This window comes from Mchenga conophoros, linkage group LG1, assembly GCF_057382185.1.
Source record: "Mchenga conophoros isolate Kocher_MC1m ecotype Shallow Benthic linkage group LG1, M_conophoros_male_GT1.1, whole genome shotgun sequence".
NCBI lineage: Eukaryota > Metazoa > Chordata > Actinopteri > Cichliformes > Cichlidae > Mchenga > Mchenga conophoros.
The window spans coordinates 6,079,459-6,097,046 of NC_140526.1; the positions used below are offsets into that span (position 1 = coordinate 6,079,459).

A 17,588-nucleotide genomic window follows, 5' to 3' on the forward strand; every position below is an offset into this window, starting at 1 on the left:
TGCGCGGCAAGACGCCGACATGCTCCCGCGTACGTGTCCCAGATGATCCTTTTCCAATACCATGAACCTGTCTTGATGTCGTTGCCATGGTTGGAGAAGACCCTTTGGTGGCTGCAACAGCGGCGGTAGTAAGACTGGCCTTTTTCGTGGAGGCTGCGCGCTGACTGTTTGATTTATGTTCTTCGGGTAATGCCACCTCGTCTTCCGAGTCCGATGAGTCCGATGAGTCCGATGACGACGAAGCAGACGGCGTCGCGCTCGATCCAGATGAACTCGAGCCGGACGACCCGGAGTGATGCGATTCTGCATCACTCGCACTGGAATCGGATGATGAGGCATCATCGGCATTGCCCTCCTGGAGTGCTCGGCCGTTCGTCAAAGAGTGTCTTTGGATCTCTGTGTTCTCTTCCTCCTGAGGCGCAGCTCCATAATTATACTCCGTGCTGCGTGTCAACCCGGCATTGTTGTCTTCGTCAGAGTCGCAGTCTTCTGAGTCGGGGGTGCGAGTGAGTTTAGCATTCCTCCACGGTCTTTTCACACTGTTGTTCCTTTTCACTCGCGGTGGCGTTTGCTTCGGACTCGGTTGTCTCGTCGATTGAGACGGTTGGGTGGGCACAGTGTGTGAACTGCGAGGCTGCTCTTGGCCGATAGCGCGGCGTCTGATGTCTTGTGCATCGCGCCCAGTAGAACTGAGAGGCGCACGTTGTAAGGTGATGGGCTTTCCTTTAACCCGGAGAGGCTTTGGTTTGTCGTGATGTGGTTGAGCAGCCTTAGCGGGTAGGTATGAGGTGTCCTTCTGCCTATTGTTCCGATTCCTGTCTTGTCCCGCGAGCTTATTGTTTAAGCGACTTGGTGTGACATCCAGACGCTTCTGTTTATACCCAGTCCTAGAATTTGACATAGGTGTGGTATTGGTATCCCGGGACGTAAGGCGCTGACGGTGCTTTTCTTGTGGTTGTTGCCCTTGGTATCTAGACGAAACGGTTTGGTTGCTTTCCACGTTGTATCGTCTCTGTTTAGCTGGGGTGTAGTATTCCTGCCGTGAATGGGTGCGATTCACAGTTGTCGATTCTCTCAAACCTGAGCTCGTGGGACCGCATGGTCGGCTTTCATTGTTGTATATGCGATGTGTCTTATTATTCTCGTATTCTCGTCGCCGCTGCACGTTCCGAAAAACAGAGGATATTCCTGGTGGTCGTACGGGTCCACACCGTTCGCTGTCGTTTTCTTGACGCCATTGGTATGGTGCATAGTACTCTGCCATGTTCCCTAGTGAAAACGAGCTGAGATCCTCTTAAGCACGGTGTGCACACATAAACTAAGGATCTGTATTTCTCTTTGGATGCACAACGCCTTCCGGAGAATACACAGGTCCAAATTATGTTGTTCCTGGAACATCAACACATAGCTTAGAGTAATCTGGTGGTCAAAATGCACGAGTGTTACACCCTACCCTGAGAACTATATTCCATAACACTATGTAAAACACACAAGAGACGACTACTTGTGAAAGTTGTATTATGTTCACAGTACACCAATTGCAAAGTGCCCGACCTGTAGTTCCAAAGCTCCCGACCTGTAGTTCCAAAGCTCCCGACCTGTAGTTCCAAAGCTCCCGACCTGCAGTTCCATCGTTCCCGACCTACAGTTCCAACCTTCCCGACCTACAGTTCCAACCTTCCCGACCTGTAGTTCCAAAGCTCCCGACCTGTAGTTCCATCGTTCCCGACCTGCAGTTCCATCGTTCCCGACCTGTAGTTCCAAAGCTCCCGACCTGTAGTTCCATCGTTCCCGACCTACAGTTCCAACCTTCCCGACCTACAGTTCCAACCTTCCCGACCTGTAGTTCCAAAGCTCCCGACCTGTAGTTCCATCGTTCCCGACCTGTAGTTCCAAAGCTCCCGACCTGTAGTTCCATCGTTCCCGACCTGCAGTTCCATCGTTCCCGACCTACAGTTCCAACCTTCCCGACCTGTAGTTCCAAAGCTCCCGACCTGTAGTTCCAAAGCTCCCGACCTGTAGTTCCATCGTTCCCGACCTGCAGTTCCATCGTTCCCGACCTACAGTTCCAACCTTCCCGACCTGTAGTTCCAAAGCTCCCGACCTGTAGTTCCATCGTTCCCGACCTGTAGTTCCAAAGCTCCCGACCTGTAGTTCCATCGTTCCCGACCTGCAGTTCCATCGTTCCCGACCTGTAGTTCCAACCTTCCCGACCTGTAGTTCCAAAGCTCCCGACCTGTAGTTCCATCGTTCCCGACCTGTAGTTCCAAAGCTCCCGACCTGTAGTTCCATCGTTCCCGACCTGCAGTTCCATCGTTCCCGACCTACAGTTCCAACCTTCCCGACCTGTAGTTCCAAAGCTCCCGACCTGTAGTTCCATCGTTCCCGACCTGCAGTTCCATCGTTCCCGACCTGCAGTTCCAACCTTCCCGACCTACAGTTCCAACCTTCCCGACCTGTAGCACCAAAGCCCCCGACCTGTAGCACAACCTTCCCAACCCGTTGTGTTGTTGTATAATTCTGTTAACCAATACCCTGTTAGACCAATAAACCTCGTAGACAACCAAGAACATGACTGATAGAATCATAGCTGTGAAGCCACAAAATCTAGTCACTCACGCATCTTACTGGTGAAGTTCCTAGCTACTGCACGCAGCCAGGACTACGAGTAATATTTACAAGATGGCAATGGTCCATACTGTGTAGTAGTAGTAGTAGTAGTAGTAGTAGTAGTAGTAGTAGTAGTAGTAGTAGTAGTAGTAGCAGCAGCTAGTTAGTTAGTTTTATCGGTACATTCCGATATCATGGTCGACAGGCCCAAGGTCGTGCTTAGTACTGGACAATGTTACCTGCCTGATATTGACAGGGACACTGCTGTGATTGACAATGTCACTGTGCCCCGGAAAAGGAAAGCTTTATTTCTATCGGTTTCCAATGATGTCGTACACGACAGTCCGTCGGACGAACTGTCCTTCTCTGCGTTGTCCACCGCCGATAGAGCTACGTTCCAACTGCTTCTATATCTCACGTATTGTTGCAAAGGTACAGTGCTTCAAGTCACACTAGAGGACCCGGACTTCGTGTCCATGTCGCCACCTATCCGAGAGGATAACGCTCACGGAAGATTGTTTTGTTTTATTCTAAATATGGACAATGACAACGAAGTATCAAGTGGAGACGGCAGTACGCAAGTGCAACCCGACTCCTCGCAGGTGGGATACACACCTAGTAATTATCTACTGGATCTACTTGACATGGACGCTGGTATAGACGTGTTTGGCCAGGACGACGTGGCCGATGTGCAATCGGACGACGAGGACGACGACGACGAGGAGCTGCACAAACAAGCCTTCAGCGCCTTCATGAGACTGCAGCTGGTCAGGAAGAAACTCTCCTCGCTAAACAATGCAATGGTAGCGATGAAGGATGAGAAAGCTGAATTGTCAGCCATATTCCATTGGGTGGACATTGTCTCGGACGCGTTGAACTCTAAACAGTTGGACAAGAAAACAGTTAAAGAATTACAGGGATCTTTGTACACACCGGTGTGTCAGTCTGGGAAAACTGCAGTGGTGTTGCCGCAGAGCATAACTCGTTTGAAGCTTAAGACCCTCGAGACATCGATATCTACGATGACGGACATTTGCCTGCGAGGCGAAGGCCAGACGTTGTTCAGAGCACTGATGGCTAGTTTAGGACCAACGCGGTGGCTCGAACAAAGCGTCATGTCAACATATAATCCAGATGTGCCTGGCGATGTGACACACGTGGAGAAACTCAAGGCCTTCACCCGCGATCTGGCGCGGGGATCGCAATCGCGAGTCGACTCGCGAGGACTGATTGTGTTTAGATACACCCTGGACAGCCTCATAGATTCTGACACCCCAGACTTGTTCACTCGAAGCATGCTTCACAAACACGTACCGGTGAACAGGAGTGTCGTGGATGTCGGGTTGCGCAAAATACGCACCCAGCGCAGAACTCTACATCTCGCGCGCATGTTAGACAGCGGACGCTGCGACTGTAGCCGCGGGAGTGGCGACAACATGCCGTGCCGAGGACAATGTTACGCGGCGTATGCCTGCTACTACAATCACGCAGAAACGCACCCATTTGTCACAAGCAAAAACGATCACAGCTACTGTTTTGCACACTTGTTCCCACAGTTGGGTAAAGTCGAGCGTATGAGCAAAGAAATGAAACAGGAGTACGGTGACAGGGATCAGTTTGAGCTCATAGCGGATATGGTCTTTACAATCTTGACAAGACGGCACTTTGGCGAACGAGATGCAATATACATGGGTTTACACGAAGTTGTAGATGGGAGTCGAGGCAACGCATCTTTGTCTCTCGGACACCACCTGCCAGACATACATTCACAGCTATGCAGGACAGTCTGCGACGACGGCCAACGGGAGTACGCCAGCGTAAAGGTGTACGACGCGGCAGTGGTTAAACACCTGTTCTGTGACACCTTGGCAATAACTAGACTGTTTCAAGCGTCGACCACCTTTAATTACATCATAACAAACACCGCACCCAGATACACCATCGAACGTATCATGCTGTTGAACATCACCGGTCCCGGGGAAGGTAAAAGTTACGCTAACAACGTGCTGGAGCATCAATTTCGCGCGGTGAGGAATTGCATCGAGAGGCTAACTTCGTTCACGATGCAGGCCTTCAAGTACAAGCAGAAGAGGAACGCTTGTGTGGTGATGATAGACGACGCTCACATAACACACGAGAAAAACACCAAATCGATCGACAGAGAATCAAACGTCATCCCCAACACGTTCAAAAATCTGTTGGACACCAGCACCCTAGAAAGCGACGTCGTGACCAAAGACCCCATGACAGGCAAAATTGCCACGGTGAAGTTCCAAGCTGTTCACAACTGCGGGTTTGTGTGGAACACAAACACCATGGGGTTCATGAGCGACGCCTGGGCGGACAGGTGTCTGATAATGGAATCTGAACATCCTAAAGAGGTCAGTCGCACTCGAAGCACTGTACAAATTAGGGATGTGGTGGAGAAGCGGAAGATGGATCGCATCGCAGCGCTTTGCCTATACAGACAGAATCTAATACAGTCTGCTACGATGATCGCGGACTCCGAGGTCGTGCAATTCGGAGTCCGGTTTGACAGCGCTAGAGACGCGTGCGTCGCCGCGTTTTACGAGACGCACATCGAGTGCGCGGGGATGGTGGGCCGGAGGGTTGCTTTCTGCATAAACCAGCTGGTGTTCGCGGAGGCGATGAAGCTGGCCTGTCATTTTGTGTTTGACATTTGGATCCCTCCCTGGACTCGTATTCCCGATAAGGCCGACTACCCGGATTGCGAATCGTTCACAAGGACGCTGAACGAAAACAGACTGCGAGCGCTGAACAAGCTGTCCTTCGGACAAATATGCTTAGAGACCAACGCCGTGTACAAACTGTGCACGGCGGCCTGTCTGCCGGATATATGTCCTCGCGCCCTCGACTCGCAGGGAAGGTTTGCGTGTAAGGTGTTGGGATACGTTTTAACACAGGTGTACGAACAGAAACTCAAGACGACTATCAAAAACGGCAGCCTGTCTGTTTCGGGGATAGAGGACATGTTTTTCTCGGCGGAGCACAACAAGGACGACAATGGCACTGCGCACGAGATGCTCATGTTGTGTTCGACGTGTAAAGTGCCGGCTAGGTCTGCTGTCGACAGCGAGGTGAAGACGCGTAAATTGTGCACGTACAGATTGTCCCATAGCCAGCTTCCCTCGCACGTGAAGAGAGGTCGGGCGAAGGTGAATAAAAAAGTGAGCACTGTCACGTTGTCCCTTGAAATGCTGTATGACATGTTAGCGACCTACGCCCCCGATTCTCATGCTGGATTCTGGTCTCAAGTCACCTCGGGTATGGTGGAGTCTTACGAGCAGAGCGCCGACGAGGAGGAATGGGAGAATGCTATGGGTCAGTGTTACGAGAACGCGAACGAGCGACCTCCGCAGTGTCCTAGGTTGTCATTCACGCTAGACTTCACAGAGGACCCGCTTCGCTCGCTGGTGTTGGAAGCTACAGCCGGTGTGAAGGCATTGGACGAGCTAACCTTCCACAGATGTGTGCTGGGCGGCGAGACGTTTCAGTGCTCGGCGCCTTTGTATTACGGAGCTGTTTTACTCGAAGTGCTGGGCGAGGAGGCGCCCCATCTGGCTTACAACGAAAGCCACCTCAAAGAAGCCAACGTGGGCCCGCGGCACACGTTCCACGGACCGAGGTTGACGGTGTATTCCGGAGACTACGCGGGTGTACCGGTTAAGAACATGAGTTCGTTTTGCAAAACTAGGACTACGTATCATCAGGATCAAGTGCTTCTGACGAACGATACAGTGGACAGGGACTACCTCTTCGAATTGGAAGAAGATTGGGAGTGGAAGGATGCGTGTGATGTGTTCAATCACGTTTTCAAAGATGACATTTTTACGGTCGACATGTTGAAACGAGATTACGCTGCGACCATGATCACAATGGTCAGCGATTATCGACGCTCGGGGCCTTGTCGTGGGGACCCAGACGACGGTAGAACGGCGCTTGCGTTGCGGAGACACACACCTCTTACACACGGTGGACAGAGAGAGGATTGTAGTGACCCAACGCAATGTTCGCATGCTGCACCACAGGGTAAACGTTCACAAAAAAGAAAACAGACGCCATCGCACCACTCTTCGCAACGGGAGAGATCTCACGGATCGAAACGGGGATCGTCCAAGAAACACAGATCTTGTGATTAGAAGTGTGCACGTACATGTTGTTGTTGTTGTTGTTGTTGTTGTATATACTTTCCATGAAATAAAGTGTCTTGTTGTTGTCGTTGTATATACTTTCCATGAAATAAAGTGTCGCTGCTTCCTTACTATACACATCTAGTTTGTTTCTTTTTAGCTAGTGTGCGGTGCAGGACAAAGAAGAAGGACAGGAATGTGTAGAAGACCAACATACCTCAAAAGCAATTAGATTCAAGACAAAAGTCAGAATAAAGCTTTCGGTGAATTTATTTACACAAATATATACACATTTACACCGCTTCCCTGGTAGCTAGAAACTGGTACTTTTGCTCATAGCACGCAGAGTACCGTTGGACCTTCGCTTGACGAATATATACAACACAGGGTTTGACAGGCAATATAAATGACCGACACCCGTGCAAATGTTCAACACTGTAGCTACGTTGCAATGTCTATGTGAACGAAAGTACAGCACACTGACGAGCCACGGTGTCCAACAGCACACGAACGATGCAACAGTGACCATCGGCAATATCTTCGCCCTTCTGTATGTGCGTGTTACGCGCTTGCCCAGCACGGTATTTTGTATGTGATTCTTTACAGTGTGTACAATCATGCTGTTACAGTATATAATAGCAACTGTAGGCAAAAGAAAAGACACGGTCATCCTAAGCCAAAAACTGAGGTCCTTCATTATAGGTGGCATGGCGTTGTAACAAAACATTACGGGAGACGTCGGGGATAACCGAATAGTCTGCCAGTAAAACATGTCCACCGTAGCAGATACAGCGGGTATGCATCCGCATATAGCACTCACTAGGCTTCTGCTTCTGCGGGACGCGCTCATTCCTCTATTGTGTACAATCTTCATATATCTGTTGACGTTCACGAAGACCAACAGGCACACCCCGTACTGGAAAAAGAGCTGTGGGCAAAAAAAAATGAAAACACAGTGAGTGTTACACATGTCCAAGTCACGGTGTCACGTCAAACGTACTGTAGTAGCTACGATGTTAGCACATACCGTGGTCAGGCCTTTAAAGACTTTACACATTGCGTATCCGAATATCCAGCGGCCGTGTAACACACTTTGGGTAAGCCACACAGGCAGAGTGAGCAGAGTGCATATGTCACAGATCCCCAATTGGGTAAAATACACATCGATGTTAGCAGGCCTCTTCCTCCTTCCATTTCTCGAATGAAGTATCAGCAACATGTACGAGTTCGCAAACAAGCCCAGTAACATCACCACCCCATGGATAACAGGCACGTACACGGCACTGCTGTTGTATGCTGCGTTTCGGTCACAGCTATGTGTACGGCTGAGCAGAGGCCTGATTGTCTCATTGTACCGCACGATGGTACGGTGTGAAATGTTAGCAATCGGCTCCATCTTGTCAAACTCAAGCCTACGGTGTAGCTGTATTTGTGCTCATGCGTGAAGTCCACTTAAACTGTGCCTCGGGGTGTCAAGCTCGCCGACCTGGCTACGGCACCGGCCGACCTACGGCACCGGCCGACCTACGGCACGGGCCGCAAACCTACAATACAACTGTCCCGTGGTTTATACGACACAACCTGAGAGGCCACACAAACGCTTGCTTTGGGGTGTTTGACATTGCCGGTAAAGGTATCGCTGAAGCTGGCATCCCAGATACAGCCATGTCTTCTGTAGAGATCCACATAATCGCCGGCGTTGTCCGCAGAGGGAGGCCTGATGTGAGACAAGCGCCTCCTGTTAGTTCATACGTGCGACGTTATCGCGTGAGCAAATGGCGTCTGCGTACCCTGGATCGTAGGATCATTGAAACGACTTTAACTCTGATACATGCGGTGATCCCTGCAGATAACTTCGAGCAATACTCGTTGCGACTAAAGGCACGTTTTGAAGGCTGGATAACATCTCACGCCCCGAACGAGCCGATCGCAACGACATCACTTGCAAGCGCCTTCGCCCAGGACGTATCTGACAATAACTGGCCCTATTTTGTCAGCCGTGGAGAACTCTTAAGTGACTCCGCTATTACATTCGGTGCACGTATTGTAAGGTACGAGGAGGCGCATGTACCGTGGTGGGTGTGGGACTCTATGAAAACACAACCTAAGTACACTGACGCCTTGACCGCAGAAGAGATGGCTCGATGCAGGGGAGCTCCCAGCGTGGGTGTGGGCCGAATGCAACCTGTAGTCCGGGAGCCGCATCATCGATCACCATGGGAGGGCTTCGCCTCGCCGGACCTTGAACATGAACGCCGGTTGACATTTGTTACCCAGGATCCAGGTCGCTTGCAAGCGAACGGGCCTGGTGGTCCGCCGGGTGTGATTGGCGCAGACGCTGGAGAACGCTCGGACTCGGACTCGGATGCGGCTGCAGGATCTCGCGGGGCTGATCTGCCGGCGTGTTGTTGCTGTTACGAAAGGAAGCCAATGTGCATGTTGAGCTGCGGACACATGTGCTGCTCGGCATGCATCGACCAGGGCGTCAGGGTGACGAAGAAGCGCTCGTGTTTTCTGTGCAAAGCGGAATGGACTTTTTGTCGTGCGGTGGACACGAGCAGTGTCCAGCCGGACATTGTCTGCGTAGAGTGCAATAAGCCTAGGGTGTACATAATGATATGTGGCCATGCAACCTGCGGTTGTTCTACCAGGGTTTGTCCAACGTGTAACACTGGGCCGACAGTAAGAGTTTTCATGTGACTGACCTAACTGTGGTGGATACAAAATAAATACGTTTGGATTTCGCCTGTTGACTGTAGTTGCAAATAAACATTACACACGCTGTCTTGTTTTATCGCATGTTTATTTTGCATCCGTATAACACATTCAATAATATACATGACAGACATACATCTCGTCAAAGTGAACACATACAGACTGTACAATCACAAACCAACAACCCGCTGGGGTGCACTTAGATTCTTCTGTACATTAACATATACAAATGAGCAGGCAGGTTGTAGTACGATAAGGGTAATACAGGGCACTGTTTCACAACATCGCCGTCAACAAAATACCACTTGGACATCTTTTTCACAAAGGCTGCGTAATGACCGAACTCATAGGGGCCTGTGTGAGTTATCATACCGTACAGTTCGTACTTTGTAGGCTGTGAAGTTGCAGACATCCTGCTACAGTCTAGTTCTTCTGGTACGTCGATCGCACTGGCGTTGACCATAAGCTCTCCGTGTTGCACACACCGCTGTCCTCTGGCAAGGGTGAAACACAGGACCGCGGGTAGCTCTGTGATATCCGTATTGACGTTCAGCTCCGTCTCCTCTTGACAGGTGCCACAGTGGTAGTCGGACACTCTAAAGGACTCAGAGTAGTCGTCCATGTAGTCCTGTAGCTTACTTGGCTCGTTTTCCCCAATATATACAATCACGTTGTTCGCCGCATGGTGCGAGACGCATTCCGCGTTACACGTTGAACACTTTGCCGATTGTCGTTTCCGTATAGTCCACAGGTCAGATGCTTGTTTGCATCGAGGGTCGCCGTCGTCCGCCAGTGCGTTTAGCACGCACTTAAACACCGAATCGGCATCTTGTTGAACCTCGTATGTCATGCCACTGTATCGAATTAGCGCGTCCACAAGTGAATTCGGATCGCACGGCGGCATTCCCGGAGTGTTACGGTCCATGTCCCGTAAGACACTCGTCAGTTCGCTCGTCACGGTGCTGTAGCTGGCTCTATCGCAGTCGGCGTCGTCGACATCATCGACAACAACAACATCATCATCGTCGTCATCAGATCTGGTCAGCGTGATCCTAAAGTCATCTGTGACATACAGACACTGCAATACACTGTTTACGGCGCAGTGAGACCCAACGTTGATCAGCCCTCTCATGTTGTTTATCCTGCGTGCTGCGCGCGGCAGACAATGCTCAATAGTCCGTCGTGCAGTAAAGTGGCACACCCCTAAACAGTTCGTCCAGTGTCTTGATTGCTCCTTTGGTAGTCTCCTTTGCATCAATATGCACTAGTAGTATAATTATCTTGAAGTGATACGAGCTGAAGTTTGACAGGGGAGTCAACGTGACATGTTTTGTGATTTTCATAACGGGAGCCCAATCCAATAGCGCTGCCCTGTCGTGAGTGTACAGGCATAGTAGATCGAGGGACTCAAACATATCTCGCCTCAGCTCGTCCAAGCTTGGCACTCCTGAAAGTGCACTAGGTCTTAGTGTGATCTTAGTAAGACCCTGAGTGCAGTCCAGAGTGGTAACTGCGAGCGCGTTATCCCATAGCGCCTTAGCCTTTACTCTCAAGACAATGTTTCGCACAAGGTCTTTGACGAGTCCGCTGTGGTGAAGTGTCGCATCAGCCGCGCCGGGGGCCGAGTCCGGGCGGCACGCGGTCTTAGAAAACCTCGTGAACGGAAGACGGGTCGGGTTTCCGCACACCAGAACCTTAGCTGTACATTTATTCAAGTTGGCCTCGCCGACCCTCGAGCCTACCCAATTTGGTACGTCGGACAAATATTCTCTGAACGTAAAGTGCGTGTGCGCTAGCGATGACACAACGGGCTGAACTCTTGTGATAGCGCTGGCAACATTCCGCTGGCTCAACTCTGTGACCAAACGCTCTATGTCTTGGCTATTTGAAAAAGAAGACTGACATTTCTCTAGAAATGGCACAGCGGGAGATCCCGGCTCGTGCTTACTAAGTAGTTCCAAACACACAGATGTAATTCTCGGGCTGTGGGCACCTAGCAACTGTTGATGGTCCGGCTGGGGAAAGTGAGCGCTCAGATAACCCACTATGTCGATCATCACAGCCCCTCGGCCGAGTAGTAGGTGCTCGGTTGCCATGTTCGTAGGTAGCACGTTGTTCTCGGCGGCAGCTTTCAATGTCAAGAGAACTTGCATCAAGCACGGATAAAAGGATTCTCCCTGTTGCAACACCCAGTTGATCATCTTGGTGGATCTGAAGAACTGACCGTATTGAAATACGTATAGCCCATGAGCCTTAGCTTGCTTGTACACAGATTCCCTAGGTCCGGCAAACAATGAGGGATGTTCTTTTGTCAGCCGACATGCTCTTTCCACGACGTCGCGTTGGAAACACGCAACGTCGTCCTCCGTGGGGTTCGTGACAATGACCATGGTGACGTCGGACTCGCCTTTGGTCTGCTTAGTACGAACAAGGCATTTGACGCGACTGGGTTGACTGAGAGACGGCCTAGTCGACTGACGGTTTCCCGCAGCGGCTACATTGTACGCAGCTGGCACCTGTGGGACCGAGGGTGCCCGGGTAAGCGCGTCCTCCGCGGCAACGACACCCGTAGGCGCTCGCCCCCCCGTTTTATCGCTCGGCTGTTGGCCGCTAAGGGCAGCGTCCGCCGTGACATTGTGAAAGCCGGGCACCGCACCCGGCTGCGCGGCGGCCTGTGTTCGTTTTGCACACGGACGAAATGCCCCTACGCGGTCGGCATCTGCAGCACAGAGCGTCTCCAGAGTACTTTCCAGCGATTCGCCAGCTCTACGCTTTTCGGAGCATGCCTTTCTGACGCAATCGGACAGCGCTGTTTCTTTTTCTCTATACCACGGACTGGGTTGTAAATCCGGCGATAAGCGTATCAAGTCTATGCCGTAGTACCTTTTGCTCGTGTGTGTATACACCCCAAGCTTCTTTTCTTGCACTAGTATGCGGAACTGGTCGGGGACACAGTCGTTTGCTACGATGGCATCCGTCGCTCTGTACTGGCCGACCTGCATATTACTGGGGATTACGTGAACCGGCGAGGTGGCGTGTGATACGTCATCGTTCAAATACGTGTAACGGTTCAATTTCAACAACTCGCCGGGCGTGCTACGTTCTTGGGGAAACAAGGTGATGCAAAGCACGCCCATGTTAACGAAAGCTTTGTCTCGAATATTGCGGCCCATTTCACCCAGCGTACGCCCAATGGTTGCGGTGGTGGGCCTAGAGTGTCCGTACTTGCCGTACAGCGTCGCGCCGTCGTACGCTTTCATGTAGTTGCTTTGAAATGCAGTCGTGGGGTCTGAAGGCGTGTACACGCCGACGAGTTTAGAGAGGCTATCCCCGTAGATCTTCTTACAGAATTCGGACGGCGTCTGAGCACGCCTGTATTCTATCAACGGGGATCCCGTGTACAGTTCCCACATGACACAATACCAGCTGAACACATCGCTGGCCGTGGTGGAATTTAGGCACCAAAGCACTTCGGGGGCCGTGTGCACTCGATTGCCCCGTTGCTGGTCTGGAGTCGAGTAGTTGCAGGCTGTGCCGAAGTCGCTGATCTTAAACGACAGCTCCACCGGTTTTCTATTGGGTTGATGGCACACGAGGATATTTCTGTACGTCAGGTCTCGGTGTTGAACATGTCTCGCGTGTAGGTACTCCAGTCCTCTCAATGTATCCAATTCCACAATGGGTATCAGCGCCAGGTGCACGGCGCTGTCGGTGGAGGTGCTCGATTCGGGCCTCTGCAGGTTGTTCATCCTGGCCATGAATTCCTGTAAGGAGAATAGGGCTCTCTCCATCACGATCACGGCCCTGCCGCCTAACGGATACTGCGGTATGTCGCACCAATATCCTCCAAAGGTACGTAGTATGTTTGGGTGCTTCATCGAAACGCCTATGGCGATTTCTTCCACTTGAGTGGCGATGTGCGCGTATCGGTAAAACTGATCCTCTATAAACGGCAGGCTCCAGTCTGCCATTTCTGGGAACATGTTAACTTTTGCAACTTGCACGTTGGAGGTTTCCACGATGATGCCGAACCCGCCTCGGCCCAACAGCATACTGGGATCTTGCATTGACTGCTGAATGTCAATGGAACACTGCAGGTTACTGGGTAGTCCGCTGTACACGGACCAAGGGTTTACCGTAGTAGCTTCACAGTCAGCAACGTCGACGTACTCTCTATGGAAACTGTCTAGCGAGCTGGAGCGCTTTCTTTCTTTCGCGGGTGAACTGTAGCTTTGTGGTCGATGCACGTGGAGTATCGGGTGATCGCCCTGGATCCTCGGATGTATCTGTTGGTATGGTTGCGCGGTGAACGTGGGTAGGAACGAAGTGCGTCTGGTGTTTGTTTTGATCAGCCGGTTTGTATTGTCCAGTAGGTCGCTGACATTCTTAGAGTACGGGGCCGTAATCTTAGGGTTAGTCATGAGAAACACCACCACAGAGTTGTACTTACTGGATATCGCATTTATTATGTACACCAGGAGGTATTTTGTTTGCTTGCTGATTTTAACCTCTTCCTGTACGGCTATCTCCTGTATGGCTAACAGCTGCACATCGCTCCGATCTTCCTCTCGTATATATCTTTCCAGTTCGGCCACCGTGTCGCAACTGGGACCTGGCACGAATCCGCTTCGGCCGGTCTCCGAGACGACAGACAGTATCCCTTGTAGATCATTATAACGAAACGTCCTCACGTGAAACGGACTGTATTTTTCGACCAGATCCAAAAGCAAGTCGCAGTATCGTTTGCCCCTGCCGGAGCGCGCAGGGGCGGCCATTGGCAGAGCTGCGGGTCGGACGTTGAAATACAGCGAATTCAGATTAATCTTCCGTCCTTTCTCTCTCTCGACAGGTAAATAAATATGAACTCTCGCAGAGAGATCACGTTTTCGGGTACAGCGACAGCCAACCTGTTTGAGTGTTTGGTGATGAGCGGCTCGCCTGCCACGGGCTACCTGCACGCCGCCTCGTTCAGGGATGTGAGGACACTTCAGATGGGCCTACAGCTTCTAAGGGACATGTGGACAAAGGTAGATGGGTTGTACGTCCCGAAATCCGACTTAGAATCCCTGCATGCGATGGAATATAAGAGCGCTGGATCCCACCCTCCGGATATCCCTCAGTGTATTGCAGTAGACGCGAGGAAACTGGCTAGATATTACATATATCTCCTTTTCCGTTACTGTGTCAGCGCAGCGGAGCACGGTTCGGCTGGCAGAGTTCACAAAGAGCACACGCTGCATCTTACGGACATCCCAACGTCTTGGATGCAATCTGTGACATCCACGAATTTTCCCTCCGCTCCTCCGATGATGATCGCACACCAGAGCGTTCCCGGCGTGCGCCAGCAGCAACAGCCTCAACCTAGTGGAATGACACAGGTGAATAGTACCCATCAACACGAACAGAGGTATACCGCTACACATGCTCAGGAACACTTGACGCTCCGTGATATTACACCGCAACAACATCATCGACAGCAGCAATTCTATAACCCCGGCGACGTCCCACTTCGGCATACTCTAGCACACGAACAAACAGCAGCCGAACGTAACAGACAACTCACCTCGACGCACAAGGTCAACCCTGAGATCCCACCAAAGAAGCCCTGTGCTATTGTTGGGAAACGACCCCACGTGCAGCGTCGCTCCGGAGGAGCTTATCGGTCCGCCGCGGAGAGCGATGACGATTAGAGCTCTCTCTACCTCACGCACACACACGCACACACACACACACAGAGAGAACAGTATAACAAACACACACACACACACACACATATATATACAGAAGCAGCTCTAATGTCAAACAACTATGGCTTTGCAAGGAAATAAGGTCGAGGTTGGTCGTTTCAGTGAAGGAATGTATGTCAAGTCTGAGCACCACGTACACGAAAGCCTGGCCAGAACATGTGGTGTGTGCATGGACGTCATACTTACCAAACAGAATCCCTCGGAGCGCGTCTTTGCCATCTTACCAAACTGCCAACATTGCTTCTGCCTGCACTGTATACGAACCTGGAGAAGAAAGACAGATGTTGTGTCATACAACGCGGCGAAGGGATGCCCTGAATGTCGGACTGTGTCCTTTTACTTCATACCGTCTAAATGCTGGGTGACAGATCAGGACGAAAAGAACGAGATCATCAGCCTCTACAAGACGAGTATTCTGTCCAAAATAACATGCAAATATTTTCTCAAAGGCAACTGTGTGTTTGGGCCGGACTGTTTCTACAAGCACAGTGCAGGATCGCCCAACAACAGACCACTGTTTTACTAGCGGATCGACACAGCCAGCGCAGAGAAGTGACTGTAGACAGTGTTACACGGCCTGCAAGGGACTGCAAGCGTCCTATTTGGAGATGCTGTGATTCATAATAATACTACTGTGCTTGTCTCTGGGTCGTGCGTTGAGGCTGCGTTTGGTATCTCGATGCCTCCCATTTGTACCTGCTGCATGTATCTACGCGTCTCTGTTTAACAGTCACTATTTTTGATGGTATTGCTGAATAAAATATATAAAATCTTTTCTTTGTGTATGTGTGAATCATTTGACCCAATGTTTACTCGAACACTAACAAACAGAATCGCACTGCTGTTTAAATGTTGACAATAAAAAAATTTTATTACGTGCCGCAGTTGGTACAATATCGTCGTACATTTGTTGTCAGTCAAATAACTGTCATATGCACTTGTTACAATATCTTCATACATTAGTTGTCTTGCATTGTACAAGTAAAGTCCAGTCTTCTTCTCAACTCAAGTCTTCGTCTCACACATCGGTGAGACATACTTGGTTCACGAAGTTTCACTGGGGCTCCCAGTCTGGCTTTGACAGGAACCCGAGTCCCCTTCGAGGTGTACTGCTTATTCCTGCGTGGCGTATAGTACATATTCACAGCTTCAAACTCGTGCGACAGGTTTCTGCGAATACGGTCCTTGCCGCCCGCACGCTTCAAATCGGACCGGTCTCGACGTCTCAGCCCGAGACGACTTTTAACCGGAGCTCTGGGTGGCACTGGCGACACGGCAAGCTGCGCCATGGGTGAAACGACCCCTTCTGTGGGATAGCCCCCTGTCTCTTGAGCCAGTGCAGACGTAGTCTCAATGCAGGTAGCCTCAGTCGTCCGGCCCTGGACTTTGTTCCACGCTTGCAAAGAGTTCTCGTGCGTTGTATCCATAAGTCGTTTTGAATACAACACGCTTCTAAGTTGGTTACACAATCTTTGATGGCGATCGGCAAATTCTTCACCGTATTGATGCAGAGCGTGGTGACGCGTCATGCCCAAGAAGGTCGCGAAAGACGTGTTTTTAAACCGATCGCACAAATGTCCAAGGTTCCAGATGGTCAGGTAATGGTGCACAGCCATAGCTTGTGTACGAGGTGTAACTCGAGAAGCTGTGTTGGATGAGACTTTGTTTCTTGGGTGGATTGTCTTATACTCCGGGTCGGCCGGGTAATGTAGCCAGGTCGGCCGAGTAATGTAGCCAGGTCGGCCGGGTAATGTAGCTATGGACCCCCCCTCCCCCCAGTGTGTTTGTTAAGGGGGTACGTCGACCGACTGACACAGAACACAGTGATCGTGGGAGCACAAAAAAACACATAATACTGTTTATTTCCAAATAGTATGCGTTAAACACATGATACAGAATGAATGGTGATAACACAATTGTCATACTTTCAAGCAAGCTGCTCCTGTAGCAAGCCTATATTATGTTACATTTGCAAAAAACATTAGACCGCCAGGATGAACGCCAACATGCTCAGGGAGGCTATCACAACGGAGCCTCGTGTGGATAGCGTAGAACGCGAATATGCACCATCTCCGTGCATTGTGGTCTCGCCGTGTGCTGCGGTCGTGGTGTCGAAATACCGCGGGGTCTCTGTTGAGATCGTGAGCTCTTCGTCCATTGTGGACTCGCCGTGTTCTGTGACTGTGAGGACGATAAGGCATTCAAGCTCTGTGGGGTCTCTGGATTCACCTGTCCGAACCGTACACGAGTACAACCCTGTGTCAGCCACACTGACGTTCCTTACAATCACAGAAACGTTTCCGTTGTTCATGGATGGGTCCATCAGCCGCACTCTGCCGTGGAAGTCTGCGTGTTGCTTGGTCTC

The 17,588-nt window shown here is 50.9% G+C and overlaps 1 protein-coding gene across 1 annotated transcript; it reads right to left on the reverse strand.

The window, feature by feature from the left end:
• Nucleotides 1-9,675: 9,675 nt before the first annotated feature.
• LOC146582802 (ubl carboxyl-terminal hydrolase 18-like) lies at nucleotides 9,676-10,608 on the reverse strand. The gene has a single exon (XM_085279669.1). The coding sequence runs from the start codon at nucleotides 10,606-10,608 to the stop codon at nucleotides 9,676-9,678; it is 933 nt and encodes a 310-aa protein (XP_085135795.1).
• Nucleotides 10,609-17,588: the final 6,980 nt, after the last annotated feature.